Below are 11,204 nucleotides of genomic sequence, written 5' to 3'. Positions count from 1 at the left end.
ATATATATATATATATATATATATATATATATATATATGAATATATACACCCATTCTGTTGATCACATAGCTCTGATTGAATGGAAACAGTATAAAGCAGCAAAGATTCCTTTGTTTTATGGGGTGTAAGGCTGGTGCCATGGTAACTCTGTTTAAAAACATTATGCATCATCTTAGTTTGTCTTTTTTGATTATAAACATGAAGGATAAGACAACTAAATCTTGGCATAACAATATATAGTAGACCTAAAAGCAAGTTATAGAATTTGTCTAATTATGACAATAGAGTAGCATCTTTAAACAGTAATGAAGCTGATGTCTTGTACCTGAGATAGAAAATTTCTGTTACATTTGTATTTTATATCCCAAACACCATATTAGTTATACCAATACATATTTTTCTTTTGTTAAGTTATATTCCAAACATCTTAATATCATCATCATAACAGGCTTGGATGGGTGAGATGGAATTCAGTGAGGCTACTTTTCTATAGCTGGATGCCCTTCTTGTGGCTAACTGTTTCTTATTTCAACCAAGGTAATTTTTTCCCAAGACCAAACATGTCTTTGGGGGAAGACTAGAAATTAATGACACTGCTTGTATGGTGGTGACATTCATTTACAAATGTTCCATGATATCAAGATTAGGAAGCACAAACACACACAATCTTTTGTCACTATGTTCTCCCGTCTGTGCCTCTGACCTCCATTTCTGTTATTGTACATCTCTCTCCTCCACACTTCACATAATCGTATTCTCATCTGTCTTTGGCTTTATTATACTCTTGATCTTCTCTGGCCCACTCTTATTTTCCTTACTGCCCCACAAACTGAGATTCACCATCATCCACACTTCACCACCACTATTCATCTCACCCTCTCCCTATCTACTATGTCTACCCCATACTTATAACCTATCCAACCACATGTCGTCTCTCTCCCTTTCTCATTCTTTCCCTCGATTGTACCATTATTGGATTAGAAGCACTAAGCAGTGACATGTACAAATACAAACTTGTTACTATTTCAAATATGCTTGGGACATATTTGAACTTGTAAGAAAGCTATACACTGTATTTTGCCATGGAGAAAAATTCTCACTGTAGACAAATAGGTGTGAATACATCAAGTTAGGTTGAAGCTCCCTCCACCCCCCATTTATATTTGTATCATCATCATCATCATTATTATTATTATTATTAGGAGAGTATTGTAGTTTGCTTGGAGCATTGTGTATTGTTTGTAAAGAATAAAAAGTTTTGAATGGTACAACAATGCACTATAATACAAAAAATGGACTATATACCTGTTGTAATTTAGTTATCCATAGTCCGATGATATTTCGGAATACAATTCCTTCTTCAGATATTTTTAGATGGAGTCACTGCTATAATCTGTTTTCCAAAGGCTTTTCTTTTTTCGGAAGTGTCTCAGCAGTGGTCTCACGAAGCTCCTTCTGGAATTCCTCATGAGAAGTGCGTGAGGTAAAGCCATTGGAAAACAGATTATAGTAGCGACTCCATCTAAGGATATCTGAAGAAGGAATTGTATTCCGAAATATCATCAGACTATGGATAACTAAATTATAACAGGTTTTTAGTCCATTTTTTGTATTATAGTGCATTGTTGTACCATTCAAAACTTTTTATTCTTTATTATCATTATTATTATTATTATTATTAAGGTGACGAGCCAGCAGAATTGTTAGTGTGCTGAACGAAATGCTGAGTGGTATTTCGCCTGTTGGTACATTCTGAGTTCAAATTCTGCCGAAGTTGACTTCGCTTTTCATCCTTTCGGGGTCGATAAAATAAGTACCAGTTAAACACTGGGGTCAATGTAATCGACTCATCCCCTCCCCCAAAATTGCTGCCCTTGTGACAAAATTTGAAGCCATTATTATCATTGCTATTCTAGTACTCTTCACACCCCCTTCACCCCTATTATGATCCCTGAATACTTGTTCTTCATTATATTTACCCTCTCACCTATTCCCCATCTCTAACCATCTCTCACTCTCCCATACACTCTTACAACCTCTTCCCATCCACATTTCATATTCCGTCCCCATTCACTTCTACTCACCATGTATCTTGAGAGTCCACCCTGATATCTTACCACTGCTATTTTCATCTCTTTCCAGCTCCATCTCTCTTCTATAATGTGAGTTGCCATGTAGCTCCTTTATGGCAAGAAACTTGTTCTGTTCTGGACCCTTCACTACTATAGCCCTTTTCAGTAAAGGAGTTTGCAAGCTGCATGGCAAACTATCAAGTGCTGGAAGCACGAAAAACGCACCCAGTGCATGCTGTAAAGTGGTTGGTGTTAGGAAGGGCATCTAGTAATAGAAACCTTGCTGAAGCAGACATTGGAGCACAATATGGTCTTTGGACTGGTCAGATTCTGTCAAACTGTTCAACCTATGCTAGCATTGCGTAAGATCATTAAAGGATGATAAAAATTGATGATGATGTGTGTGTGTGTGTATATATATATATATATATATATATATATATATATATATATATACACTTACATACACACACACACACACACACCTAATCCACTCACAGACAATTAATTATCCAAGGTGCCACCTAATGGGACTGAACCTGAAGCCATGTGGTTGTGAAGCAAACGTTTCAAACACACATCCATGCCTGCACCTATAAATATGCCAATATATATTTGTTTGTTATGTGTCAAGTACCATCTTCATATTTGAATTATTAAGAACATTATTTTGCTAAATTCTCCAAACTTTTGATTATTTTCAAAATGAATTGAAGCACGTTGGATTTATTCCATTTGAAAATATCTGTCTGTTTACAGGATGGATTTTTAGAAAAATTAACGTCAAGTGAGTTTGTCACTTTATCACGAGAAGTGGAAACATTTGTAAGTGACTGTATGAAAAAATGTGGCCATAGGAGCACATCTCTTCGAGGAAGTTTGCAGAGCCAGGTGAGTTAAAGTTCTTTTCATTTAGTCTTCTTTTGGCTTCATAATTATCATCATATCGAACTTGCCTACATTCATTTGACCCATCTCTGTTTTCCATGGCATGTGATCATTCCAGCGGGAAGCATCCAGTACATCTATAACTGATCAATCAGAGTGTAACACATCCTCCTCATCATCATTTAGTGTCCATGTCTCATGTTGGCCTGGGTTGGGCCTCAGTTCTTCCTCCTCTAACAGTGCCACGTAAAAGCAGATTGTCTTTCTCTAATGATACGTGTATGTGTGTGTGTATACATAAGGTAAAGTGGTTAGGATATTTGGCTTATAATCATAAGGCTATGACTTTGGTTCCTGGTGGTGTGTTGTGTCCCTGAGCAAGACACTTTATTTTACATTGCTCCAGTTCACTCAGCTGGCAAAAATGAGTAGTACCTGGTTTTCGAAGGGCCAAACTAGTCACATTTTATTTCACACTAAATCTCCCTGAGAACTATGTTAAGGGTGCATGTGTCTGTGGTGTGCTCAACCACTTGCATGTTAATTTCACTAGCAGGCTGTTCTGTTGATCAGATCAATTGGAACCCTCATTGTCGTAACTAATAGAGTGCCAGTTATTGTTGTGTATATATATGTTTGTGTGTCTGTATATTCTCGTGCATGGGAAAATAGAAAGAGGTTCACCTATCTTCTTCTCATCAATGCCTGTCTAGCAATAATCTCTCCGACGATCCTGATCTACTCCTGTCACCCAGTATAAGCAGCTGCTATGACCAAACTTGAGAGCGACTTCAGTAACGTCCGTCCACGATGCCTCCAAAGGGGTAAAAGAGGCTGATGCTCACCCTTCTGTCCCCACTTCCCCTTTCGCGCTTCCTCTTCCAGTCAGCCCCTTGATCATTGACATCATGACCCTCTTCCTCTGGCTCATCCCCACATGCCCCCACTGATCTCAAAGATCACCTCCTCACTTTACTCTTTGTCAAAATCTACCATCCACTCTTGGTGTGTGCTTTGCATATTGCGATCTTCTCAAGCTGAGAACCTTGTTCTCTTCTTCCTCCGCTTCACAATCATCATCCAAGAAAGCGACAATCCGAAGAACATCTATGATGTGATGTGGCGTTCCATCCACAAATGTTTTTGGAATTGACAGCCATCACTATTCCTCTATTTCACTGAGATGTGCAGCATGCCTTTAGCAACTTGGCCCAGACTTCATGTCTCACTTCCATAAAGATGGGCCTTCTCTCTTCCACAGGGCATTCTGATGGTTTACTTGGATACCGCCATTCATATTTGAATATTGCCCTATGTGGCACAGACTCCTCGACCTCTCCCGATTGGGGCGACATGTTGCACCAGAAAACTGCTTCCAGTAGCGAGATGTGTCCCCTCTCCACCATGTCCTTGATTGTTTGATGATGTCTTTCCACAATCCCATTTCCACTCAGCCTATATGCTGCTCTGAAAAAGTGGCATACTTTCCACCTGTCAAACATCTCCTTCAAGCACCTCTGAAGGAAACGCTGTGCTGTTGTCCATTAGCAATTTGTCCACAGAGCCCCACTCTAGTGTGCCACGTCCACTGCCAGTCATCTCCAGTTGTGCTCTACCGAAATGTTTCCCTGCTCATGCACACCTAGAGCAGGGTCAGTGGATTGACACCTATCATAGTCCCCAATCACCTTTTGGATGCTCCATCTAGTAACACTGATGTCAATACTCCTGGTGATATACAGGGTCCTATCCATGCTCATATGATGCATGGCATGCAGTCTCCTTAGTTCAGAGTCATTTAACTGACACACTGCAGCTACCCCTTGCTTTGATTATTCCGGCTCCTCTAACCAGGCCTTTTTTTACCTGGTTAGAATGTCTGCATTGTTTCTCTCTGAAGGCACAAACTTCAGCTTCAGGCCAAACTTGGCAACTAGCTCTCCTAGAACCGCTAGGCAGTGCTTTACTAACATTTCCACAACCCTTTTGGTTCAAACCCTCTTCTCATCAGTGATCACTGATCCTACCCAGCTAAGCATGGTGGCCGAATCCGACCAGATATCGATGGCACGCAGCCCTCATTTCAAGGCCAAATTCACCCCCTTCGGCAGTGTGTCCAACTCAGCAACATTGATGTGGTTGTAGTTGTCTGCTTTTCGAAGCCAGGCCACATCCTCCACTTCGGCACCTCCGATTTCCAACACAACTACTATCACTCTCCTGCTAGCATCTCACCATATGGTCCTGTTATCTGATTTGGGCACATACCAATTCGCCCTGACTGGGTCTCCCGCTCTCGTCCTCTCTAGGATTTCCCGCATCATTGCCACCGTCCCCTCTCCCACTTTGTCACCCCAGTTCTCCCCTTCTGTTTGTCTCTTGGTGTAAACTGCATGCTGTATGCAGCCACCCCGCGATCAGGTAGTAACCTACTAATTTCTTGCACATTGAGAACAGTTTTCTTCTGCTGACATTGTTACCCAGCTTCGGGATCTAATTCCCCCTCCAAAACACTAACATGCCTGTTCTGTTGCTTTGAAGCTTCAGCCCCAGTGCAGCTCTTCCAGCCATTGGCTCCGGTAGCTTCGCAATCAACCCGAACTTCTTCAGATGTCTTACAGCCTCAGTGGTAGACACTACAATCTCATCCACTAAGATGTCATCTATATAGAAATTGGTGGCCCTTCTTATCCTATCCACCTTTCCCAAGATGGATTTGAGCACTGTCGCCATGATCATCAGTGCAGAATTCAGCCTGAAACCCAGCCTAGTCAGACAATATGTCTGGCCCTTGTATCACACCAGCTGATACTGCCAGTTTGTCACTCAAATGGAGCTGCAAATATGCTGACTTCAAGTTGACAATCATTGCTGCCTTAGTCGACTGTCTCCTTATGCGCAGCGTCTCACCGCAGGCGTCAGTCACCTCACCACCCATGTGGCACAGTACATGACCATTCATCTCCTGAAAGTCCAGCACTGGGATCTATTTTAAAATGGGGGTGCCAGTATTTTCTTAACGAAACACTTTGAAACTTGGGACACTGGTAGAATGTGTCATATAAAACATCTTTTACTCTTAGTCTTCTTAACAAAAAAAAGGAATTCGCAAGTTATTCCATGTGAAAGTTGTCGTATTTCTGTAATTTCAACCAATCACTGACATCTATTCAGCTCAAGAGAGTTACTGCTGGGCGGTCATAAAAATGTTATTCCCTGTGACATATTTCATCCGGTTTAATCGTAATTTATACGCATATATTGTTTATATAATAAATTACGCTGTGCGTATCTATGTATGTAACAATTTTAGAGTTCGGATTCTCGAGTTAGGGTTACGGTTAACAGTCTAGTTAGGGTTAGGGTTAGGGGATTAATACGATATACACCGTTACAGCGCTAACTGTTTTCAACTGAATAGACGTCAGTGATTATTAGAAATTATCGAAATAAGACAATTTTTTACATGAAATAAATTCGAATACAAAAATATTTTTCTGTTCTATAACACAAAATAGATAAGTATACGAAGTTTGAAAGTCTTTCCGTACCAAAAACACTACATAAAACATAAATGAAAACTGGCGCCCCCATTTTAAAATAGATCCCAGCACTGGTCTGGCTTTACCCTTTGTTGGCTGCACCACTGCCATTAGAAGTAGCACTCTGCTCACCACCTCTTCCTTCCTTAATCTACCTCTCTACCCCCAGATATATATGTATATACATTATATATATATATATATAACAACAAATGAATAATGTGTCAATCCACTATAGCTGTTTCCAGTATGTTTTTTAATTGATTAATGGAGACATTACATCATGAGAAAAAACTATTTTTATTGGGTGAATACATGAATAACAACATTCAAAAACATTCTAAAGTCAACAGCTTGTGCAACTTCATGATTCTATGATTATTGCTGGGTCATAAGAATGAATGTGTTTGTTCAATTTGGTAGTACTATTGGGGAAAATAACTTGATGTCAGGCATGAGTAGGTGGGTAACAATGATTTATTGCAATGAAAGCAGTCAGAAGATAGGCAGAGGGAGGGGAGGAATTAGATAGCAAAGCATCTAGCCTCTACAGCTAAGATAGGGTTAGTTTCTTTTATCTTTTATTTCTATTCAACAAGAGGTTTTGGGGCTAAGTACAAAGGGTAAGGTCAACCAGTTATTTATTTAACAGCCTTCTATATGCCCTCTTTAAAGGCTAGAAAACCTTAAAAGAGAGAGAGAGCAGCAAGCCTAAGATACACTGATAGGGGAGAGGATATGAAATAAGAAGAGTGGTCGTCATATCAATAATTAAATAAATAAGTAAACAATAAAAAGCATACAATAAAATGTATATGAAAGCAAATGGATATTAAAAAAAAATTGAATAATAATAAAAAATGGAAGTAGTAAATAGTGACTATGCAAAGAATCTTATAGGAATTTTTTAAATAATTAAAAAGTACTTAAAAATGATGTAATGGAATAAAATAAAGTAAAATCAATAGGATAAAGTACAAGTAAAAGGTGAATTGGAAAAAAAATAGATATTAATAGAATATATAATAATGATAATTCAATAAATAAGTATAACATTATGAGATGAATCAAAATATACGAAAATATAAGAAAAAAGTATGGTATCAATGTTTAAGCCATGATTGGAGTCTTATAAAATAGGTCAGGCTGACCATAGTCACAGATTCATTCATATTAAGAATTTAAAGTGTATAATATAAATAAAAGAAAGTATTTACACATATTGCATATAACATAAGGGGTATTAGTACATATATAAATAAAATATTTCGTATTATAGATTATAAATAATCAGATATAAATATAAAAAACATAAATATCCTGATGCGTATGGTCTAGGACAACTGAGTAAAGAAGTGCTGATTTCTAACTGTGGAGGGAACCTGTGGTAGAGGTAGACTCAGGAAGACATGGGATGAGGTGGTGAAGCATGATCTTCGAATTTCGGGTCTCACAGAGACAATGACTAGTGACTGAGACCTTTGACAATATGCCATGCTTGAGAAGATCTGTCAAACCAAGTGAAATCATAGTCATGGCTGATGCTGGTGTCATGTAACTGACACCAGTGCTGGTGGCACATAAAAAGCATCTTTCGAGTATTGGGCCTCACAGAGGCAAGGTGGCCAATGCCGGTGTCATATGAAAAGCAGCTTATGAGTGTTGCGCCTCACAGATGCATGACAAATGGCTGAGACTTTTGGTATTATGCTGTGCTTGAGAAGAAGACCTATCAAGCCAAGTGAAATCATAGTTGTAGCAGATACTGGTGTCACACAAATGGCACCCTAGCTGGTGGCACATAAAAGTGCCCATTACACTCTTGGAGTGGTTGGCATTAGGAAGGGCATCCAGATGTAGAAACCATGCCAAATCAGACTAGAGTCTGGTGCAGCCTTCCAGCTTGCCAGCCCTGGTCAAACTGTCCAACCCATGCCAGCATGGACAATGGAGTTAAATGATGATGAAATATCAACATAAATGCATTAAATTCAAAGTAGTATCATTAGTTTATAAGTATAATAAAGTATTTTACAGAGTATATACCATGAAAGTACACATTGAGTAATGTGGAAATGCTACAATAATATAGCAATATGATAAAAAATATAATATATATAAAAGATTTTAGAGTATATAAGGCAGTCTTTAAAATCAATGAGATAAAAATTGGACCAGTATCAGTTACATAGTAATGTGTATGGAACAAGCTTTTATTTATAATTCAGTTAATGCACGTGTAAGATAAGAAGTAATGGGTATGATAAGATACTGAAATATAATTAAATGAAATAAAATATAATAAAGGTTTAAAGTATTTAAGAGTACGAAGGATATGGTGAATGCACGAAACTCTAAGATCTAATTTGTTATTAATTAAATTATCATTGTTCTTATTCCTTAATATTTCGTATAGTTCCATACAGCACAGACCACACCCATATCTGTGGTTGGAGTATGGTTACGCCCTATGAATTATGTTCCACATTATGTCAAACTTAATGTTATTATCCTTAAGTTCCCAAGTCTTCATGGATAATGATGTGCTATTAGCCTTATATCTGAGTTTAAAAGATGAGAAATGATTGTGTAGTCATTTTTTCAGGTCTGATGACCTGCGATATAAGTGAAAGTATTAATGTCTATCATTACGGTACACTTATATACTACATTTGGGGCTAGACACCGATCCTGAATCAGACATCAGTTTCTATCTCTACAGTTACATTTATTATTGGTAATCATGTTATTATTATTACAAGCTTCCGTGTTGGTATTATACTCATCCATAAAATTATCACGTGTCATACTGTCAAAGTCTATGTAGGTACTATAGTTGCTATCAGAAGCTGTGTTTACATTGTTAGAGTTGTTATCATCATTTGTTATATTAGGTGCATCAACCCACACATTATAATTAATATCAGGAATTACACAACAAGAGTTTACTGGCTGCAGGTCAGGGGATCATGGTAAAATGGATTGTTTGTCAGTATCACTAATCACATTCAGCCTGTTTATACAGCTTTCAGCGGATACAGGTTTGTGAAGACGAGATCCTGATTTAGCCAAAGAGGTCATGACCCATACCAATATGTGAAAATCCCATTCTACCCTTATTTATAGTTCTAAGTTGTCTGTCACTACTACAACTACTACTACTATTACTACTACTACTACTATTACTACTACTACTATTACTACTACTACTACTACTACTACTACTACTACTACTACTACTAGTAGTAGTAGTAGTAGTAGTAGTAGTAGTAGTAGTAGTAGTAGTCGGTGCAGCCACATTTATGCTGTCAGAATCAGATGTGTTCAAAGAGTTATCATTTCTAGGGTTACAGGGACACTTTACATTTGTGTGATCCTTGTCATTAAAGTTATTGTATGTATTTGCGACTGCAATATTATGGGCAAATGCTATATTTCTTTTATTCAGCCTGCCATTATTCTGCCTAGATTTGGGAGGCTAGGGTAGGAGACTCTTAATTTTCATACAGGAGAATATACAGTTGTATCTGTGTGAGGGAACCGCAATGAGGAGGGAACCAGGCTGCTGGAGTTCTGTGATGCAAATGACCTTATGGTTTGCAATACTAACTTCAGGAAACCTGCCAGTCACCTAGTCACCTACCATTCTGGCAGACACACTAGCCAAATTGACTACATCCTCGCCAGGAGAAGGGAAAGATGGCTGCTTATAAATTCCAAAACCTTCCCAGGCGAATAATGTACCCCACAACATAGACTAGTAGTTAGTGACTTCAGGATCAGAGCTGAGTGGTTGCCAAGAAGACGACCAGCATGGAAGAGAAGTGTCTGGAAGCTCAAAGATCCTGCAAATGGACAGAGATTTAGAGACTTATTACTCGAAGACTTTGACAAAGTAGAAGGGGATATAGCTTCACACGATGTAGAAGACAACTGGAGGTTTCTACGGAACAACCTGCTGAGGGCCACTGATCTGTGGATGGTGCAAAGTCCCCTCTGGACTCAAAATAACATGGTGGTGGAACAATGTTGTTGACAGGGCTATTAGAGAAAAGAAACAGGATTGGAAGGACTGGAAGAACGGTGGTAGCAGGGAATTGTATCAGACTGCCAGAAGGGAAGCTAGGTGACAGGTTTATTTAGCCAGAGGGGAAGCAGATAAGAAAAATTTGTCAATGTTTTTCACCGTGAGGACCAAAGACTTGAGGTATTTCGTGTTGCAAGACGGTGTGTGAGAGAGATTTGTGATGTCGTGCGAGAGAAATGTGTTCGCATGGATGATGGTACACTTGCACTAAACGAGGCTGCAAAGAGAGAGGTTTGGAGACGCCACTATGAAAAGTTGCTCAATAAAGAGATTGAATGGGAGAAAGAGAGTCTGCCGAACGTCGACCCAACAGAGGGACCAGCTATCCGAGTTGACAGTACCATGGTAGATAAAGCAATTAGGAGTATGAAGACAGGGAAAGCCCCCGGCCCATCAGGAATCACTGCAGAGATCCTCAAAATATCTGGCAGTGTTGGCTATAGCCTAGTCGCCCGTATTGTTAACCAGGTGATACACGAAGGAGTCCTACCCAATGATTGGTGTAGCAGCACCATAGTCAACTGCTACAAAGGTAAAGGTGACGCTTTAGATACAAATAATTACAGAGGTATCAAGTTGTTGCATCAGGTAATGAAAGTCACGGAGAGGGTCAT

At 38.9% G+C, this 11,204-nt stretch overlaps 1 protein-coding gene across 1 annotated transcript in view; it reads left to right on the top strand.

Moving 5' to 3' along the window:
• LOC106871767 (vacuolar protein sorting-associated protein 54) overlaps positions 1–11,204 on the top strand; it is a 434,878-nt gene that overhangs the window by 237,157 nt on the left and 186,517 nt on the right. The window contains exon 16 of the mRNA XM_052971965.1: positions 2,833–2,964. Coding sequence (XP_052827925.1) covers positions 2,833–2,964 — 132 coding nt within the window. The remainder of the gene's footprint in view (positions 1–2,832; positions 2,965–11,204) is intronic.

Source organism: Octopus bimaculoides, chromosome 11, assembly GCF_001194135.2.
Source record: "Octopus bimaculoides isolate UCB-OBI-ISO-001 chromosome 11, ASM119413v2, whole genome shotgun sequence".
Classification (NCBI taxonomy): Eukaryota; Metazoa; Mollusca; class Cephalopoda; order Octopoda; family Octopodidae; genus Octopus; species Octopus bimaculoides.
The sequence above is the reverse complement of the archived record's forward strand: the minus strand, read 5'-3'. Positions and strand labels throughout refer to the sequence as shown.